Source organism: Vitis vinifera, chromosome 18, assembly GCF_030704535.1.
Source record: "Vitis vinifera cultivar Pinot Noir 40024 chromosome 18, ASM3070453v1".
Lineage (NCBI taxonomy): Eukaryota > Viridiplantae > Streptophyta > Magnoliopsida > Vitales > Vitaceae > Vitis > Vitis vinifera.
The window spans coordinates 20,344,851-20,367,433 of record NC_081822.1 but is presented as its reverse complement, the minus strand read 5'-3'; the positions used below and the strand labels follow the sequence as shown (position 1 = coordinate 20,367,433).

The window sequence follows — 22,583 nt, the reverse complement described above, 5'->3', positions numbered from 1 at the left end:
TCACATTTAACCCTTTCTTTATAGTGCACAAGTCCTTCAAGAATTTTGCATACGTCGACACTTGTTTGATCATGTCTAGCAAAGGAATATTGACCTTCACTTGCCTCAACACTTCAAAAGTTTTCAATGCATTATTGGTTCCCTTTTTGCCATGCAAAGCTTGGGGGAAACGTGGAGGCATTTGTTTCTTCACCATATCTTCCTTGATCACTATCCTCTCAGGTTCTTCATCCACATTAGAATCACGGTAATCTTTCTCTGTACTTTTCCCTTTTCTCTTTCCTTTCATTTTCTCACTCTTTTATTTTTCCATTACACTATCTTCATCATGCTTTGGCTTGGATGTGGGTTGATCAACCTCTTTACCACTCCTCAAGGTGATAACTGCTTTAACTTCCCTCACCTTTGAAGATTCTCCCTCTTAAGCCTCCACTTCATGGATACCCTTGGGATTTTGATGAGGTTGAGAAGGAAACTTTCCTTTCTCTTGCACTGTATTATGGTTAGTAAGCCTTGAGATTGCACATTAAATATTGTCTATCTTCTGAGACAGATCATTTTGCCTCACATCCATCCTTTTGTGTCAATTCTCTTATTCAATTGAGCATTGATGGACTTCTGATCTCCCAGAAAGTCTCCCACAACCTTGCTAAGGTTCACAATAGCTTATTCAAGATTTGAAGCTTGCTGAGGTGCTTGAGCAGGTTGTGTGTACTGAGGTGGCTTTGGTTTCCAAGAGAAATTTGGATGGTTCCTTCAATTCGAATTGTAGGTGTTGCCATATGAAGCATTGTTATTGGGTTTGAATTGACCAATAACATTGGCTTGATCACCAAACATCTCTCTCACTACTGGAATTGTAGGACACTCCTCCACCAAGTGCTCATAAGATTGAAAAATGAACCAAGGCATAGCTTGCACTGATGTCTCAGAAATGGCTTGCACTTCTTGTACCTTCTTCATTTCTAGCTCTTCCAATCTCCTTGCCATAGCTGCAACTTTTGCCTTCATGTCAATGTCTTCGTTCAAAAGATACATCCCACCCTTTACATTAGGCTGAGACTTCATTCTTCCCACCTCTCTAACATTTGGTTCATCCCATCCTCTTGAAACTTCAGCCACATAATTCAAAAATTCCATGGCTTCCTCCGGATTCTTACTCATGAAGTCTCCTCCACACATAGTTTCTAGGAGTTGCTTCATTGAAGAAGACATACCATAGTAAAAATAGCTCACTACGAGCCATGTGTCAAAGCCATGGTGAGGACAAGCATTAATAGTTTCCATGTACCTCTCCCAACACTCATAGAATTTCTCATTCTCTTTAGCTGAGAAATTTGAAATTTGCCTTTTTAGACCATTGGTCCTATGAGTAGGGAAGAACTTCTTAAGAAACTCGGCTTGGAAATCAATCCAAGTTCGAATACTCCCTGGCCTTAGAGAATTAAGCCAAATCTTGGCCTTATCCTTCAAAGTGAAAGGAAATAGCTTGAGCCTCATCAAGTCAATTGAAGCTCCTCCTTCTTGGAATGTATTACAAACCTCCTCGAATTCCTTAATATGCGAGTAGGGATTCTCACTTTCCATCCCATGGAAAGTAGGTAGGAGTGGCCCAATGTGAGGTCAAATTACTAGTTGCTCAATGGGAGGCACTATGCATGATGGTGCACTCATACAAGGTGGATGTATGCGGTCCCTCATGGATCAGTATGCGTTGAAATTATCCTCTTGACCATGTTGGCTATTCTGATCTTCAGGTGGAACATCCATGATGTTCAAGCACACTTCCAACTCAGTTTCTTGAGGAGTTTCAATCTTCACAAGTCTTCTCCCAATATCTCTTATCCAATAGGGCGTGCACAACTAGAGATCACTAAAACAAAAACAAAGAAAACAAAATAAATACAATACTAGGAAAAAGTTAAGGTTAGCTAAAAACTAAATAAAAGATAAGCTAAATATAGACAAAGAAAAAGAATTAGTAAAAAGAAAAATCACCAAACTTGTGATGAAGATCACAAGTATTCACCAAAAGTATTGTCAATGTACTGTGGCACCATCCCTAACAACGACGTCATTTGATTCGTCCCCATTGCAATCATGCCATTTGATTCTGGCTCAAACGGGTGTTATCAACAAAATTTATAAAACCTAAATCACCTCACACTAGGGTAGCATAGCTAACATAGTATAGTGGCTCTAAGATCGTCCACATGGATGGGTTTTCATTGTACAGTTGACTTAATTGAAGGAAATAATGTGGTGTTTTTTCTTATGAAAGTTAGCTTTAAAAGAAAATGGAATTGTGGTTGCAAAGATTGATTTTAAGTTAAGCAAAAACAATAAGTGAAATTAACTATAAAGAAAAGGTCTCTTAGAGCTGTAGGTCACTAGGATCGGGTTCCTTAGGCAAAGGGGAAGATTCCAGATCTTCTCCATCTCCCGAACCGGTTTTATATTTAGCAATTAAGATTTGATCCAAAGGTTTCATGGAAAATGATAGTTGCTTCCCATTAATGGCTTCAAACACTAAAGACTCTCACCTTGAACCACCTTCCAATGGCTCGTAAATGATAACTAATAGACATCCATGGATCTAGCAATAAGCATCCATGGAATTCGAAAAGCTTACCAAGTATTGGTCATTCAAGGTGATTTTAAGGGATTTAAGGCTAAACCGTGGAATAAAAACCATTGATGGTTAACAACTACTGTCATTTAAAGCAAGGACAACTCCCACCTTTCCATTCAGGTCCTTCACCTAACTTCCATCACTCCAAGAAACGTAAAACCTAGCCACTCATCCCTTGAGAAATCATCATCAGAGGTTGTTTGGCTAGCAAGAAAAGTGAAAACAAAAATGAGAAGGAAAGGCAGAGCAAAAGCTCTGTATATTTCTTAGTATGGGAATTTACAAGTGTTTTTTTATGAAAAACATACATAATAATATCACATATATCTCTCTCCTTATATATCTGCTACCTAAAAGATATATAAAAAGATATAAAAGAAAATATCTAGGTTGGTTACAAGGAGAAAGTAGGAAATTACACAAAATATCTGAAAATAAAAATCTAACGGAGTCAGTGCACAAGAAGATTTCACATACCATACGAAATTTGGCATGGTGTGAAACTCAACGGTGGCAACTAAACACGAGGGTTGCGCTCGTTTCGGGACTTAACCTAACACCTTATGGCACGAGCTGACGACAGTCATGCACCACCTGTGTTTTACCCACTCCAGCTCCCCCGAATAGTCCAATTTTTCCTCCACGGCGATAAGGAGCTAAAAACATTGATCAAAAATTTCGATTTTTGGGAAGTATCATGATCATCCAATAAGAAGAGTGAAATCCTCTGGCTGCCTCAAGAGGTTTCACATGGTGTGCGAAATTTCACACAACCATGCGAAACTACTTGTTGTTGGATTTCTTCCTCTGGCTTTCCTCCTTGCATCTCTGATTAGCTTGGCAAAGGGCTATGAAGTGCTCCAAAGCTTGGATTCTTCATGCATTTGAGCTTCAACTTGCATTGCCATGGATTTCACCAACTTCTCCCTCATTCTTGGCTTGTTTCAATGATCAAAAAGCTACCAAAAACACCAAAACTTGCCAAAAACTTATTAGTAACCTATGCTAGTTTCCTTAATGTGCCAATTGAGTTAAAATGTATTAACTACTACTCAAAAGTCTTTAAAACAGTTAGTTTCAAGCTATAGAAGAGTACTTTTTAAGTAGTAATCAAAACAAAAAATTAAAATTCTTGTACTCAAAATAAAATGGAAGCATAAGAATTAAAAAAATGCAAATAGAAGAGAAACACTGAAATCCAATTACAAAGAGTAGCATCAAATTTTCCATATCTACAAAATTTGAGTGTTTAGATTTCCAAAAATGGAAAAAAAAAAGTCCATTGAGAGAAGACCTACATCTACCAAACATCAAGGTGTGAGTTTAAGAGAGAGGAATTCAATCCATACCTGATATGAAGACACTGATTCGAACACATTGACTAGATTTGAAGAATGCAATTCATCCATGGAAATTTGTGTACTCGATGAGGGTTGATTTTTTGGAGGCAATGGAAGGTGTTTGGAGTAATGGTGGTGGCTGTTGATAGGGTCGATGGTGGTGGGAACCCATAGCCACTAGTGAAGAGGAAGTTAGGTGAACTGGAGGCTCGGTGAAGAAGATAATGTAAGCTTGATAAAATTTCCTCTAACTTTTCCCTTCTCTTTCTTCCTTATTTTCTTCATTAATTATTAAGAAAAATAGTAGGAAAAATATTACAGTATTTTCTTTAGTATTTTTCCTTTATATTCTTTTTCCATCATATTTTTCATGTCACCCAAACTAAGGAAAATAACTTTCCCCTTTATTTTTTTTCCCTTTGCATTTTCTGAAAACCAACCACAACCTTTATAAATAAAAATTAAGAACTACAACAACACTATATATTCTTCCTCTTTATTCCTGCATTTCCACATCTACTACTCTATTTTACATCCTATTTTACTTCCTTGTTCAATTAGCATTCCTCTCTTTATATAGAGTTATCTTCACACCAATTTGTAAGATAAGAAAGATGAATGAACCTTGGGGCAAGGTTGGACAGTTGGTGGCAACTAGTCAAGGCTAGAAGTCAACTTTTGCTCAACATTTTTGGCATGGGCAGCAACTTATGAACCCCTCTTTAGCAAGAAAATGGCTAGAACATGTTATGCTCTCTTATTGATGATGTGTCAACAATACAATAATCATAGGATGGGGAATATATGGTAATTATGCAAATAAAAATAAAAATAAAAATGGTATCCAATTATATAGAAAGACATCTTCCAACATTTGATATAAATCTGTAAAAATTTAAGAGGAAAATATTAAAAAGAAAAAAAAAACATATTAAACCAAAAAGTCAGGACTCAATAATAAAATAAAGTAAAAAGGTAAAATTAAAACCAAATATTAAATATGAATATGGTTTAAGTATTAAAAATATTATTATTTAGGTCTAATCATTGGGCTTGCTAGAGCAGTTTAGATATATTAGTTTTTTTTATCCTATCTCTACACAAAATTTGTAAATTAAATATCTTTATATGTTATTTAAAGGAAACATTGAAATGATTGCATGAAAGATTTATTCAATAGCCTAAAATAATGATATTGGCATTATATATGTGTGTGTATGTATTCGATAGGCTAATTTTTAGTCATAATAATAATAATTGCATTATTGTATTATTGAGATAAAAAAAGTTATTGTCATCTAATTTTGATATGAGATACACAAGTATTTCTAACTTTATTTTTTGATTGAATAGAAAAAATTAAAAGATTTGATTTTTTTTTCAATTAAAATAATCTGTTGATATCAACCAACATAACTAAAGTGAACTTGTTATCAATAGGTTTAGTATAGTTATGTTTGTTGATATCAAAAAGTTATTTTTAACTAAATGGAAAAAATAAAATATTTTACCTTTTTCTATTCAACCAAAAAAAAAATAAATACCATCTAAAATTTTAGATAATAAAAATGTTTTGACTATAAACAAATTTCATATGGAACACTGTCAAATACCATGCACAGAGAGAAATTTGGATCCTTACTTACTCCTTTTAATGCATTGAATTTGATGTTACCTAAAACAAAATTATATTTCATGTCCTCTATTATGAGTGGACAACTATTCCTTATGTTAGATTTTAGATAAAAAAAGAATATTGAAGATTGGAGTTGTAAGAAATTAGGATATCCTAATTTTAAATATGTAACAAAGTTCTATAATCACTTCAATCCATGTTTAAAAAATTGTATTTCTTTCTAATATGGGAGTGAACTTTTTGTTTCTTTCTTATAAATTTCATTTGGTAATGATTTAAAAATAAATAAATAAAAGTTATTCTAAATATTAAAAAAAAAGCATTTTCTTATAGAAATTAATTAGGCGAGATGGTAAGGTCAAATTCAAGATAGCTTCATATTTTTTGCTTTAACTGAAAATTAAAATAATAATTTTTAAGGGGTAATGTTGATGTTATAAAAGTTTTATTAAACATGAAAAAAAAAAACATTTTATATAAACAAAAATAGAATTATAAAATAATTATAAGAAATAACATTTTTATGACTTCTATATGAAGCCTTTTTCTTAAGTTATAAGTTTTTTTAAAAAAAAATAATTAAATAAGTATAAAAACTTTTATTGAACTTAATTTTTTTTAACTCTTAAAATTCAATCCAAATAAACTTTAAATATATTTGAAAATCATTTGTAGAAATAAAAAAAAAATCAGTTAAAAATAATTCTAAACATTTTTTTAATTAAGTGATTCTTTTTAAAATCATTTATAATGTCAAAATATTTTTTTATGGATAAAAAATTAAAAATAAAAACATTTTAATCACTATCAATATCAAAGCATTCTTAATTTATTTTTTAATTCATGCAATTTCATTTATTGTTTTTTATTTTTTTAGGATTTATTTCTTTACAATTATTTTTGAGCTTTTATAAAGTACAATTAGGTTATGCCCAAATTCATTCCTTCATATATATATTGGAAACATCGTGAATTGTTCCCTGATTTTTAGGGAATATTTCACCGAATTTCCGGGCGATATTTATGGGAAAATTTCTTTTTTTGGTTCAAAAATCATAAAATGGGTCCTGCCCCACACAGCCGAACTGCCAGCCCAAGCGCAATGGTATGAATTGAAAATTATATATATATATATATATATATATATATATATATATATATATATATTATAAATTAATTAGAATAAAATTATTATAAATAAATTGATTTTGGTTATTATGTCTTTTTGTATAATAACTAAATACAAAATAAATATAAATTTATGAATAAAATTATCAAAATTTTAAAATAAAAAATACTTATATAAATTATTATCATTTCATCTATATCATTAAATACTTCCAAATTAGATGAATATTCATAAAATATGTTTTTAAGTTATGAATATTATTGTTAAATATCACAACTTATATTATACATATATCAATTTTTTTAACAAAATAATTTTAATATTTCTATTATTATTTTTTATATCATTTTTAAATTTTTAATAATATTTTCATGAACTTTGATCAATTTTTGACTTATCGATATTTTATGTAAAAATATCCATCAATATACCTTCGATATATTTATAAAAACAAAATACCGATATATCCATAATTATCAATATTTTCACCATAAAACAAAAGTTTGGTCTCTCTCCACCTTTCTTCGCTCCCAACATTGTCATGCACTACTTCGTCTATTCTAGCCACAACTACCAAAAAAAATGAGACAACGGTGAATGAATAATTATTATTTTATTTCTTAATTCAACAGCATTGGAATCTTAGCTGGAATATTCCAAGTCTATAAATCAAAAGTTTAATTATTTAATCTTTTTAGCACACCACTCCTGACTTTACAACTTTTCTGCCAACTTTATTGACTTGGACTTGGAGACTTTGGTCAATTACAACAGCTTAGTTGGTTGTTAAGTGTCTTTTCTCTAAACCATAAATACAAATGATCAAGTCCTACATTGTAATTTAAAATAAATAAATAAATGCAAAATAACATATGCAAATAAAAAGTGTTTGAATCAATTTAATTTACAAAAGTGATTTGTTTTTACTGGATATGTTAATTTAAGGAAGCAGGAAAGGGTTTACTTTAATGTAAAATAAAAATTTAAATTTAAAAATAGGATTTGAAAAGTAATTAAATCACTAAGAAATAGACTTGAAGTTCTTCCAGTGGGGTTAGACTCAATTTCTCTTTTCATAATCAAAGGTTTCCGAGGCAAATTCCACCATACAGTGTCTCAAAGATTATTCAAAGTCCATTATCTTTATAGACTTTTAACAATCCAAGAAATTGACAAATTAATAATCCTAGACATAATATTCTACAACTTTACATTTTTCTTCTTATCTCAATTGAAAAGTAATACTAACTTAGTCAACATTTTTTTAAACATAATAAATAATGAAAGTTGAAATATTTAATGAAATCTTGGGCATGTTATTGCTTTGTAGCTTCAACATGGTGGCATGTCCGATGGAGGAGGCAGCATTTGAGCTTCTGGGTGTTTACCATTTTTCACTATGAACACAGTGTCCATGCCCCAAGTCAGATGGCGCTCTAAATGACAGTGCATGAACCACACTCCTGCAACAGAGAAAATATACCAACATTACACCTAACTTATTGTAATATTAAGAAAAAATATTTCCTTGGTATGTAGGTTGGCAGTTTCAAGCAATTGTTTTTTCTTTTCTTTTTTTAAATAGAGGACATGAGTGCTTGCAACATACCAGGGTTAGACGCCTTGAATCTAACTGCAACCCAACCATTCATAGGAACAAAGATGGTATTCTGAATAGGAGGATCCACCAGATTATAGCGTAAAGGGTCCCTTTTTTTATCGAAATTCCCAAATCCCCATCCAACAACATAGAAATCGTATCCATGGAGATGCATGGGGTGGTGTGTCCCTGCAACCAAGTTTGTCCCTTGAAAAACAATCTCCACTGTAGAGTTATACTCAAGCACCCTTACTTCTGTTCCCTTTCTCGACATCTGATACTCCAATGGAGGATACTCAGATGTAAAATCGTACACCATTTTTGGAATGCTAGGAAATTTATCTCCATATACACCACTAATGTTATAATAGTAAGCTTTCAGTATGTCAATTGTAGGGGATTGGAAGCTTATGTTGTTTATACTTGCAGAGAATTGCGTCCCATTGGGCCCTGTACATGAATTATCGGCGCATGGGAATGTGTTCATAGAAATGATGTAAATCAATTTAGTGCTCATGCTCAATGGGACATTACAAGGATGTTCCGCATCCCCTAAGCTTCGGAGGCGGCCCGTGAAGTGAACCGTTGCATTTGTGTCATTGTATCCAGGAAGATGAGGCAAGGAGGGAGGTAAAGATGAAGTGTAGTATCCCTTGTACTGTACAATAGCTGTGGTGGTCGTGTTATCATAATTACCTAGTGGAGCAACGGAATAAACTCTAGCTGCCATATAATAGTGATTCGGGCGTTGGTTAGCTTCTAATATGACATCAAAGGTTTGGCCAGGTGATATTATAATATAATCTCGTGTCAATGGTTTCGTGTAGCTACCATCTGTTCCAACCACTGTCATTTTATGCTTGGCAATGGAGAAGAAGAGAGCCTCCTGCAAGGCAGCATTGATTATGCGAAGTAGATAGGTCTTGCCATGATCCACCGTTAGCTTGAATGTGCCTACAATTAGAAATGGAAAGTTGTATACTTATGACTAGCCAAAAGAAAAAGAAAAAGTTTCCATGAAGATCCACCAATTACGAAGTAATTAATTGGTTAGGGGTGTAAATTTGGTTCCATAGTTCAAAATTATATTTGGACTAGCCTTTTCTTGTGTGTTAAATCATGGCTAGCTCTACAATCCTCATAGCTATATTCCTCTTTCTTAATATTAAGCTTTAAAAATGTTGATGTTAATAAGAAAAAGTAATATGGTTAAAATACAAGAAAATGAAATCATGTACAATTTGAAAATGGGAAGTTAAACTTAATTTGTACCTGATTTTGAGCATGGATGTAGATCACCAGGTTGTCCATTTATCAAGAAAGAATCAGAGATATTGGGGTCAGCTCCGGTTGCAAGCCCTTCATCTCGAACCGCATTCACATCACTCTTCCACCATTCTCCTACATTCAACAACTCCAATAATTTTAGATTTAGCTTTGTTGGTTAATTCATAATATGTAAATTAACCTATAAAAGTAACACTTATACCTAATATGATGGGAACTTCTACATTGGGTTTGGGAAAAGGATACTTGGTTCCATTCTTAGGATAGACGATTATAGCTCCATGAACGGTGGCTCGGGTCCAATCACTGTGAGCATGCCACCATAAAGTGCCTTCCTCAGAGGAAAGGATGATCTTTTGGCTAAACTTTGACCCTGGCTGAATTGGGCATTGTGTGATATACTCAGGACCATCTGTCCATGGATATCTGGGCATTTTCACCCCATGCCTACAAAACAATAACTATATGTTAAAACTAGTATTAATTTTCGGACTAACAAAAGATGACATGGAAAAACATATTATCATATTAACAAGAGGCATCAACTGTTCGGTAGAATTGAAGCAAATAACTCTAAAGCATTGTTTTAAATTTGACTTTATTTGGAAAGCAATATATTTCAACCTCTCTTAGAAAAAAAATATGTATGCCATGCAGCCATGCTGTCGGCCTCTATCTTTCTCTAAGACACACATAGGACCTACCAATGAATGGTGACGTTTTCTTTTCCCCTGTTATAAATGTCGACAGTGATAATCTCTCCTTTCTTAGCATATATAGTTGGTCCTGGAAATCGTCCATTTACTGTTAAGATGTTCTTGGTGCTACAAAGCCTTGTATATAAAGCTTCCTTCACCTGCAACCAATTAGAAGTTAACCATTTGTCCCAAAAGAAATATTACATACATAAATAGTTGCATCAATCCATTTATGCAACTGGATAACCAATTAGAAATTGATAGCATGCATGAACAACTCAACGACACCAGGGTACCCGAAGACCCCATGGGGTCATACGATGGAAAATGAGACACATACTCCTCCCTAAATATCATGATCAGAAGGTGGCGTTGAGACTAAAATCATATATAGTACTTACCACAAAAGTATGCCGATGAATTGAAGCTTGGCAATGGATGCCACCACCAAAAAGCAGAAACACTAAAATTTGCAAGAGTTTCATCTTTGTGATCAACCACATCTTCTCTGGAATAACAGCCTGATCTTCTCTTGTCCTAAACACAACTCCTTCAATTTTCTTACTATTTCTAATAGCACGACTTATCTTCTCTTTGACGTGAGTAGATGAATTCTTAAAGGTATTTATAGAGGCTGGAGAGAACCAAAACTAGAACTGGTGAAAGCTGAACAGCAACTTTTATGGCTGCAGGCTGGAGAGAACCAAAACTGGAGTTGGTGAAAGCTGAACAGCAACTTTTATGGCTGCTTTCACCTTCTGTGGGCAGCGGACAGCTGGTTTCTCTCGAACTTTCGCTGTATTTCTTTAATATATAATTCATAATATAGTCAAGATGATTCTACTGGGGTACGACAATTCCTCGCCACATATCAATATAATAGGAAGTAATTTGAATGTGTGTTGGTCTTGAATGTTCTTCCAGGACCACTTCAATAAGTAGGACCACCATGATTATGACATTTTGTCACTTTACCAAATTTTAAATGAACCAAATGCATGAATTTTCTCATTCAAAATACAAGTTTGACTTGGAGACTTGACTAAAAAATCAATCAAACACGTTGTTTCAGAATAAATTTAATGAAATATTCTTCACACATTTTTTATTGACTATTTTGAGAAATATTAATTAAATATATGTAGAATACTTGTTAATCAAGAAAACTGTTTTACGTAAATAATTAAGATCACGTCATGAACTAATTTTTCAAGACTCAACTTCAACTTAATTATTACACCTACTATGTACGTCATCTCTAATGTTATTTCTCAAGACTCGATAAGATGTATGTAATGCATCCATCATCAATGATTGAATTAAGGAGTCTGAGATGGTTTCTTTTATTATTATTATTATTGTTATTGTTATTATTATTATTATTATTATCCTAAATCTAAATAAATATTAATTTAATTTTAATTTAAATAGTATTTAATAATGTTAAATATTAAGGTTTTTTTTAAAATCATTTATTTAACTTATCAATTTTTTTTCAACAAATTAATTTTAATGAAAAAAACAAACAAACAAAAAATATGCCATGTTGCAATCAATGGAAATCTTTAGATTTGAAGGGTTCTATCATTCTATTAATAACTCATTCCATTGAGAACGATGTAACGTTTGCCTTAACTACAAGGGTTTCCGTTAGCAGCACAAGTTGTTAGGATCATAACCCCTTTTGTCTATTGTCTGTTGATGGTGATGCTGGCCAATGGATCTAGACTATGTGATCCAGTCTGAACAACCTTCCACCCTTACTAATGACAGTACTATAGAACAAATGGCTAACTTTGAAAAGCGGGAGCATTCTAACCGCATAAGTCTTATGATTATGAAGCACTCTATTCCAGATACCATCTAGGGCGTAATGCCTAAGGAGGAAAGTACTAAGAGTTTCCTAAGCCAAATAGCAAACCGATTTGCTAGATTTGAAAAGGTTGAAATGAGCACCATTCTTGGTAAGCTCGTTTCAATGCGATATAAAGGCAAAGAGAACATAAGGGAATACATTATGGAAATGTCTAATCTTATTACTTGACTAAAGGCACTAAAGTTAGAGTTTTCTAATGACATTCTTGTGCACCTAGTCTTGATATCTCTCCTTACACAATTCAATCCTTTTAAGATAAGTTATAATACTCAAAAAGAAAAATAGACTCTTAATGAGCTCATTGGTCAGTGTGTATAAGAGGAAGAGAGATTGAAATAAGAGAAGATAGAAAGTGTTCACTTAGCTACTTCCTCTCATGACAATGCTGCCAACAAGAAAAGAAAAAGGAATAGTAACAGTAAAGGAAAAGGAAAAGGAGTTGTAGACAACGAGACTTCACAACCTAAGGTGCAACATAAATAGGATAAGGTTATCATTTGTTTCTTTTGTAAGAAAAGTGAACATGTGAAGAAAGACTATCCTAAGTATGCAAAATGGCTCATAAAAAATGGTAAACTTCTCAACTTTGTTTGTTCTAAAGTTAATCTGGCTTTAATACAAAATCATACTTGGCGGATAGATACAGATGCAACTACTCACATAAGTGTGACAATGCAGGGTTGTCTAAGAAGTCGAGCGCCAACTGATGCTAAAAGATTCATTTATATGGAAAATGGAAATAAAGCTCCTATTGTGGTGATTGGTTTATTTAGATTGCAATTAGAATCTAGTTGTTATTTGGATTTAGATAAGACTTTTTATGTACTGTCATTTAGATGGAATTTGATATTTGTTTCTCGTTTGGACAAATCTAGTTACTCTTGTTCATTTGGAAATTGGAAATTTTAGTTTTTTTCAATATTCAAATATGATTGGTATTGGTTTTTTAGTTGATAATCTATATAAATTGGATATCCATGTTTCACTTATTAATGAATCCTTGCATGCAAGCAATTTTGGTACAAAACACCAATTAACTGATGAGAATTCTTTCATGTTATGGCACAAGCATTTAGGACATATTTCTAAACAAAGCATTTAGAGACTTGTGTCAGAAGAAATTCTTGGTTCCCTTGATTTTTTTCAGATTTTAAAATTTGTATTGAATGCATTAAAGGAAAACAAACAAATGTAAAAAAGGTTGGTGCCAACATCATACTGATATTTGTGGTCCATTCCCTATGGCTTCTTAGAATGGTCAACAATATTTTATTACTTTCATAGACGATTGTCCTCATTATGGATACTTATACTTGATTCATGAGAAGTTTTAATCATTGGAAGTTTTCAAATCCTATAAAGATGAAGTTGAAAATCAAATTGAAAAGAAAATTAAAGTCATGAAATCTAACCATGGTGGTGAGTACTATATATGGTAGATATGATGGACCAGGTGACCAATGTCTAGGGCCTTTTGCAAGATATTTGTAGGAATATAGCATCATTCCCTAGTACACCATGCTAGGGACTAAGTTAAAATGGTGTGGCTGAGATATGAAACCGAACCTTAAAGTATATGGTTAGAAGTATGATAAATCATTCTTCTTTGCCATAATCACTTTGGGGAGAAGCCTTAAAGACTATAATTTATATCCTTAATCAAGTTCCAAGCAAAGTAATAGCTAAAACCCCATTTGAGCTTTGGACTATAAAGAAGCCTAGTATTAAGCATCTTTATGTTTGGGGTTGTTCAACTAAGGCTAGGCTATATAAGCCTAATGAAAGAAAACTGGAGTCAAGAATAATAAGTTGCTACTTTGTTGGGTACTCAAAAAGGTTGAGGGATTTCAAGTTTTATGACCCTCAAGCAAGTCCTTTTTTGAGACGAGCAATGCTAAATTCATTGAGGATGCTGAATATGGTGGGAGTTCTGAACTCATGAACTTTGTCTTTGAAGAGGAATATGTTATTATTCCTATAATTGCAAATAAAAATGATCAAGTAATTATATCTAACATTATTCCAAATGCAAATCCAGATAATTAAGACACTCTTGAGTTACCTCCTACTCATACTGAAGAACTAACTCCTATTCATGAGGAGGAAAAAAAACAACCTCAATTGGAAGTACCATTGAAAAGATTCACTAAGGAGAGGATAATGGCGATTTCAGATGACTATATCATGTATCTTGAAGAATCTGAGTTTGATATGGGACTGGAAAATGATCCAATATCTTTTAGTTAATCCAAACAATGTGTAAATCCCTAGAAATGGGTAGAGGCCATGAAAGATGAGATGAAATCAATGAAAGATAATGACATTTGGGATCTTGTCGAATTGCCTGCAGAAGTGAAATAGGTTGGTTGCAAAATGATTCTTAAAACCAAGTAGGATTTGAAAGGCAATGTGGAAAGATATAAAGCATGTCAAGTTACCAAAGGTTTCACTCAAAAGGAAGGCATTAATTATAAAGAAACTTTCTCTTCAGTTTCATCAAAAGACTCTTTAAGAATCGTTATGGCACTTATAACTCATTATGATTTGGAGTTACATCAGATGGATGTAAAGACCATATTTCTCAACAGAAACATTGAAGAAACCATATACATGGTGCAACCAGAGAATTTTGAATCCAACGAATCAAAACATTTGGTATGCAAATTAAAGAAGTCTATTTATGGTTTAAAGCAAGCATCCCATCAACGGTATTAGAAGTTTGATCAAGTGATTACCTATTTTAGTTTTAAGGAAAACATTGTTGATCAATGTATGTATCACAAGATCAATGTGAGCAAATTTATTCTCCTATTGTTATATGTCTATGACATTCTACTAGCAAGCAACGATATAGGCTTGTTGCATGAAACTAAGAGATTTCTTTCAAACAATTTTGAAATGAAAGATCTTGGTAATGCATCTTATGTTGGGTATACAGATTCATCAAGATCGTTCTTGTGGTATTCTTGGCTTATCACAAAAGGCATATATTGATAAAGTGCTTAGTAGATTTGGTATGAAGGACTATGCGTCAAGAGACACACCCATTGCTAAGGGTGATAAATTTAGTTTGCTTCAATGCCCAATGAACAAAATTAAGAAGAAAAAGATAGAGAATATCCCTTATGCGTTGGCAATAGGGAGTCTCATGTGTCAGCAATAGGGAGTCTCATCTATGCTCATCTATGCTCAAGTTTGTACGCATTCAAATATTGCAGACATAGTTGGTATGCTTGGAAAATATTTAAGTAACACAAGAATGGTTCATTGGAAAGAAACAAAATAGGTTATGAGGTATCTACAAATAACAAAAGATTTGATACTCACATATAAGAGGTCTGATCATTTAAAGGTCACAGGGTATTTCGACTCTGACTTTGTTGGTTGGCTTTATAGCAAAAGATCCACTTTTGGTTATGTTTTCATGTTGGCTGGAGGAGTTGTGTCTTGGAAGAGTGTTAAGAAATCATTCATAACTACTTCCACCATGGAAGCATAATTTATAGCTTGTTATAAGGCATCGAACCAAGGAATATGGCTATGGAACTTTATCACTGTACTGCATATCGTTGGTGGCATTGAGAAATCATTGAGTATAAATTGTGATAATAAAGCTGCAAAATTGTATTCTAAAAACAATAAAAGCTCGTCAAAATTGAAGCATATTGGCATAAGGTTTTTGGTTGTTAAGGAAAGAGTTCAAAGTCTTTGAGTGTCCATTGAACATATTAGTCCAAACTTCATGATTATGGATCCCCTCACTATGGGCTTACCACTTAAAGTGCTTCATAAGCATGTGGCTTGTATGAGTGTGGTTTACCTTGCTTATATGCTTATATAGTGGGAGTTTGTTAGTTGATGTTCATTTGTTATTAACATGTTTTTCTTATCAGACCCAAGTATTGTTCTGGTTTTGTTTATTGAAAACTCTAAAGTAAAGTTATATTCTTTCAATTGTAGTTGTGTATAAAGTTTGAAAGTATGTCATTTAACTCTTTTGAGTTATAATTAGGACCAGTTGGAAATAGGTATGATATGAGGACACATTATATGAAATTTTCATGCTACACATTATATGTCGTTGATTGTATTGATATAGTGATCATTGATGGGTTTAATTACAAAAATTATGATAATATCACTTTGATTCTATATTAGTATTATTGGTGGACCAAACTATTTAGAGATGCTTACAGTTAAGATAACAAATATTGAGCTCGTTAAATTTTTGTAATGTACAATTGTTTAATGACATTTGTGGCCCAAGTGGGAGATTGTTGGAAAATTTTTCCAATTATGGGCCTACATATTAACATTAATTGTACATGTGTTATTATTATTAGAATATTAAAAGTGATTAGTTAAGTTAATTAATTTATTAGGCTTTTAAGACATTTCTTAAGGGGTATGGGCTTGCAATGTGTAAAGACCACGTATAAAATATATTTTATTTTATTTATTTATGATGGGCCAATAAATAAAATAAAATAGAGTACATGAATAAATAGGGTTATGGTCTCTAGTTTAAATAGGAGGTATTGCTATTTTACTCATATCCCATCACTAAGTGAAGTTCAAGTTCCTTGCAATACATCGTTTCAAACATCAAAGACTAAAAAACCTCATTGTTGCACTCCAATTGATACAAGTATGTCTTTCTAATATTTTTCTTGATAATTTAGCATGAGATCTTAGTATGATGAATTCAAGTTTTGTCATCTTTCAATTTTCTAACATGTTGATGTTATAAAAGATTTATAAAAAGAATCCTAATAAGAAATAACATTATAACATTTTTAGGACTTTTATATGAAATCTTTTTTTAAAGTTATAAGTTTTTAAAAAAAATAATTAAATAGGTATAAAAACTTTTATTGAACTCATTTTTTTTTTAATTCTTAAAAGCCAATCCAAATAAAATTTAAATATATTTGAAAATCACTTTTAAAAATCTGAAAAATCACTTAAAAATAATTTCTAAACAATTACTTGGTAAATGATCCTTTTAATTTTTATTTTTTTTAACTAAACATACTATCAAAATAAGCTTTTTAATTTACATTCAAATACTAAGTGATTCTTTTTAAAATCATTTATAATGTCAAAATATTTTTTATGGATAAAAACATTTTAATCACAATCAATATCAAAGCGTTCTTAATTTATTTTTTAATTCATGAAATTTCATTTATTATTATTTATTTTTTGGGATTTAATTCTTTACAATTATTTTTTAGTGTTTATAAAGTATAATTAGGTTATGCCCAAATTTATTCCTTTAATTCTATCTATTAGGTATAGGTAGGGTGAAATTTTGGCCTCTCTCCACCTTTCTTAGCTCCTAGCATTGTCATGCACTTCTTGGTCTACTCCAGCCACAACTACTGGTGATGGAAGAAAATGAGACAATGGGGAATGGATAATTATTATTTTATTTCTTAATTCAATAGCATTGGAAACGAAAGTTTAATTATCTAATCTTTTTCGACAAACCACTCATGAATGTACAACTCTCCTCCCAACCTTATTGACTTGGACTTGGGAGAGTTCCGTCAATTGCAGCAACTTAGTTGTTAAATTATTCTAATTTTAAAATATTAGAATAATTCAATTACTCTAAACTATATCATTTACAATTTTTTTTAATTATTAATATCATACTTAACCTTGTATGGAATTGGAATAAAATATGGATAAGTAAAAAATGTCAAATCAAGATTATTTTAAAACATTCCATTTCAAACTTTTCTAATACGGCATGGTATTTGATCTTGATGAACAAAACTGGAATGGCTAAAAGGTGTCAAATCAAGATATATATATATATATATATATTGTGGACATGGCAATATTCAGTGGTTCTTAGGAATGTATTGGCATATTTAATGAGTTGTTCATATTGAAATTAATTATGGTTGAAACGGCAAATTCCAAGAAATTGACAAATCAATAATCCTAGGCACAATATTCTACAACTTTACATGAGACAATATTCTTGTTATTTTAGTTGAAGAGGAATACTTAGTCAACAACTTTTTTGAGAAGAAAAAAAAATAATGAAAGCTGAATAATGCCAATATTCAATGAAATCTTTGGCGTTTTAATTCTTTGCAGCTTCAACATGGTGGCATGTCGGATGGTGGAGGCAACATTTGAGCTTCTGGGTGTCTACCATTTTTCACTATGAACGCAGTCTCCATGCCCCAAGTTTGATGGCGGTCTAAATGGCAGTGCATGAACCACACTCCTACAACAGAGAAAATATACCAATATTATTACACCTAACTTCTTGTAATATTAAGAAAAATAATTTCCTTGATATGCAGGTCGGCAGTTTCAAGGGTTTTGCTTTCTGTGTGTGTAATAGAGGACATGAGTGCTTGCAACATACCAGGGTTGGATGCCTTGAATCTGATTGCAGTCCAACCATTCTTAAGAACAGTGATGGTATTCTGAAGAGGAGGATCCACCAGATTATAGCGCAAAGGGTCTCTATTTTTATCGAAATTTCCAAGTCCCCATCCAACAACATAGAAACTGTATCCATGGAGATGCATGGGGTGGTGTGTCCCTGCAACCAAGTTTGTCCCTTGAAAAACAATCTCCACTGTGGAGTTATACTCGAGCATCCTTACTTTTGTTCCGTTTCTCGGCGTCTCATACTCCAATGGAGGATACTCAGATGTAAAATCGAACACCACTTGTGGAATGCTAGGAAATTTATCTCCATATACACCATTGATGTTATAATAGTAAGCTTTCAGTATGTCAATTCTAGGGGATTGGAAGCTTATGTTGTTTATACTTGCGGCGAACCGCGTCCCATTAGGCCCTGCACATGAATTATTGGCGCATGGGAACGTGTTCATAGAGATAGTGTAAATCAATTTAGTGTTCATGCTTAATGGGACATTGCAAGGATGTTCCGCATCCCATAAGCTTCGAAGGCTGCCCATGAAGTGAACCGATGCATTTGTGTCATTGTATCCAGGAAGATAAGGCAAGGAGGGAGGTGAAGATGGAGTGTAGTATCCCCTGTACTGTACAATAGCTGTGGTGGTTGTGTTATCATAATTACCTACTAGGGCAATGGAATAAACTCTAGCCGCCATGTAATAGTGATCCGGGCATTGGTTAGCTTCTAATAAGACATCGAAGGTTTGGCCAGGTGATATTATGATATAATCTCGTGTCAATGGTTTCGTGTAGCTACCATCTATTCCAACCACTATCATTTTATGCTTGGCAATGGAGAAGAAGAGTACCTCCTACAAGGCAGCATTGATTATGCGAAGTAGATATGTCTTTCCATGATCCACTGTTAGCTTAAATGTGCCTATAATTAGAAAGGGAAAGTTGTATACTTATGACTTGCCAAAAGAAAAAGAAAAAGTTTCCAAGCGTATCCACCAATTATGAAGTGATTGATTAGGGGTGTAAATTTGGCTCCATAGTTCAAAATTGTATTTGGACTAGTCTTTTGTTATGTTTTAAATCATAGCCCTACCATCCTCATAGCTATATTCCCCTTTCTTAGCATGAAGCTTTAAATATGTTGATGTTAATAAGAAAAAGTAATATGGTTAACATTCAAGAAAATGAATTTGTGTACAATTTTTTAAAATGGGAAGTTAAACTTTGTACCTGATTTGAGCATGGATGTAGATCACCGGGTTGTCCATTTATTAAGAAAGAATCAGAAACATTAGGGTCAACTCCAGTTACAAGCGCTTCATTTAGAACTGCATTCACATCACTCTTCCACCATTCTCCTACATTTCAACAACTTCAATAATTTTAGATTTCGCTTTGTTGGTTAATTCATAATATGTAAATTAACCTTTAATAGTAACAACACTTATACCTAATATGATGGGAACTTCTGCATTAGGTTTGGGAAAAGGATACTTGGCTCCATTGTTTGGATAAACGATTATAGCTCCATGAACAGTGGCTCGGGTCCAGTCACTGTGAGCATGCCACCATAGAGTCCCTTCCTCAGAGGAAAGGATGATCTTCTGGCTAAACTTTGACCCTGGTGGAATTGGGCATTGTGTGATATACTCAGGACCATCTGTCCATGGATATCTAGGCATCGTCACTCCATGCCTACAAAACAATAACTATAGGTTAAAACTAGTACTAATTTTTAGACTAACAAAAGATGGCATGTAACAACATATTATCATTGTAACAAGAGGCATCAACTATAGTTCAATGGAACTGAAGCAAATAACCCTAAAGTATTGTTTTAAATTTGACTTTATTTGCAAAGCAATATATTGTCATGCAGGCAAACTGCCGACCTCTATCTTTCTCTTAGACACGCACAGGACCTACCAATGAATGGTGACGTTTTCTTTTCCCCTATTATAAACGTCGACAATGATAGTCTCTCCTTTCTTAGCATATATGGTTGGTCCTGGAAATCGTCCATTTATTGTTAAGATATTCTTGGTGCTACAAAGCCTTGTATATAAAGCTTCCCTCACCTGCAACCAATCAAAAGTTAACCATGCATCCTCATCTCAAAAATATTACATGCATGAATAGTTGCATCAATCATAACCAATTAGAACTCGATAGCATGCATGAATGACTCAATGACACTAGGGTACCCGAAGACCCCATGGGGATCATACAGTAGAAAATGAGATGCATACTGCTCCCAAATATTATGATTAGAAGGTGGTGTTAAGGACATAATCATATATAGTATTTACCACAAAACTATGCCGATGTGTTGAAGCTTGACAATGGATGCCACCACCAAAAAGCAGAAACGCTAAAATTTGCAGGAGGAAAACCTTCATGATCAGCCACATCTTCTTTGGAATAAAAGCCTCTTCTCTTGTCCTAAGCACAACTCCTTCAATTTTCTTACTATTTCTAATAGCAGTACTTATCTTCTCTTTGACATGAATAGATGAATCGGTAAGGGTATTTGTAGAGGTTGGAGAGAACCAAAACTAGAATTGGTGAAAGCTAAACGGCGACTTTTATAGCTGCCGTCACCTCCAGCATTCATGCATACATCAGATCAGCATCATCCCTTCATTCTGTGGGGACCCAACAGCTGGTTGCCCTCCTCTAGAATTTCCTCCAGCTTTTGCTGTATTTCATTCATATATGACTCATAATATAGTCAAGATGATCCTCTTCGGATACAATATTTGCCCGCCACGTGTCAATATAAGAGGAAGTGATTTGAATGTATATTGTTTCGAATGTTCTTCCAGGACCACTTCAATGAGCGGGACCACTATAAACCTATATTTTCTAATTCAAAATACAAGTTTAACGAAGAAATTAAAATTAAACACGGGACTTACAATAAATTTTAAACATTGTAGACATGTCTTTTATAGACTATATATTTCGAGGTTAGCAAAAAAAAAAAAAAAAAAAAAACTGTTTTTCATAGATAGCTACTTTTCAAGAATTATTTTAAAACTATTTTGTAAGAATTATTTTTATAAATATTATTTAGCAAGCCCTTATTATTAGTCTTACTTGTTTTGGTGTTACTTAAGACAATTAGTAGTGCAGATAGACCCGATGATTTTGGTGGTTGGGGGCATCGTCCTATGACATAATTGCTACTATTTTCCTAAACCCTAAAGGGTTTTGACCCAATTTGATGTAAATGTTTTTCGTATTATATTTAATTATCATCATCTCGATTAAGCACATCAATACAAGGCTCACAGTCTGCTTGCCTAAGGTAACATCTTGTACTAATATTTGAAGATTCCAATTCAACTTGATTACAGCCGTTACGTACGTCATCTCTAATGTCATTTCACAAGACTCAATAAGATGTATGCATGCATGCATGCATCCATCCATTATCAACGGTTGAATTAAGGAGTCAAGATGGTTTTTTTCTTCTTAAATCTAAATAAATATTAAGTTTTTTAAAAATAATTTATTTAACGCAAATTCACTTTAATGAAAACAAAAAATGATGTCATGTTGCAATCAAAGGGAATCTCTAATTTAGATTTGAAGGGTTTCTATCATTCCGTTAATATCTACAAGGGTTTCGATCATCTCCCTTTTTTTCAGTTGTCTGTTAGTGGTGATGCCGGCCAAACGCTTCTTACTTGTTCATCACAATTAATTCCTCAATCGTTGAAGCAAAAGTTTAAGTTAGAGGATAAGAAGAGTGTCCATTTTGAGAAGGAGGGTTAAGCACGGGACTTGGTAGCAGCCTGGGAGATGAAAAGATCCACAGAGTTTAGGTCAAACACGATAGAACATTCAGACATTTTCAAACACGAAATCTACACCATTTGACCATCGAGTTATGAAGTCTGAAAAGGACTAAATGTAACCAGAATGTTCTCATATGAATATATATTTACAGAGTCATCCAGGTGTCA

The 22,583-nt window shown here is 33.0% G+C and overlaps 1 protein-coding gene and 1 non-coding gene across 2 annotated transcripts; one reads left to right on the top strand and one right to left on the bottom strand.

Annotated features, from left to right (window-relative positions):
- Positions 1-1,252: 1,252 nt before the first annotated feature.
- Positions 1,253-1,359, top strand: LOC132253291 (small nucleolar RNA R71). Its single transcript, XR_009465166.1, has one exon. It is a non-coding gene; the product is annotated as a small nucleolar RNA R71 (small nucleolar RNA).
- Positions 1,360-7,791: 6,432 nt separating this feature from the next.
- On the bottom strand, positions 7,792-21,229 carry LOC100251785 (uncharacterized). Its single transcript, XM_059734540.1, is given in 13 exon segments — positions 7,792-8,200; positions 8,347-9,291; positions 9,610-9,738; positions 9,827-10,071; positions 10,329-10,480; positions 10,724-10,972; positions 11,027-11,118; positions 18,320-18,445; positions 18,590-19,534; positions 19,836-19,970; positions 20,063-20,307; positions 20,539-20,690; positions 20,922-21,229. Coding segments are annotated over 13 exon segments (3,648 nt in total). The 5' UTR covers positions 21,024-21,229; the 3' UTR covers positions 7,792-8,069.
- Positions 21,230-22,583: the final 1,354 nt, after the last annotated feature.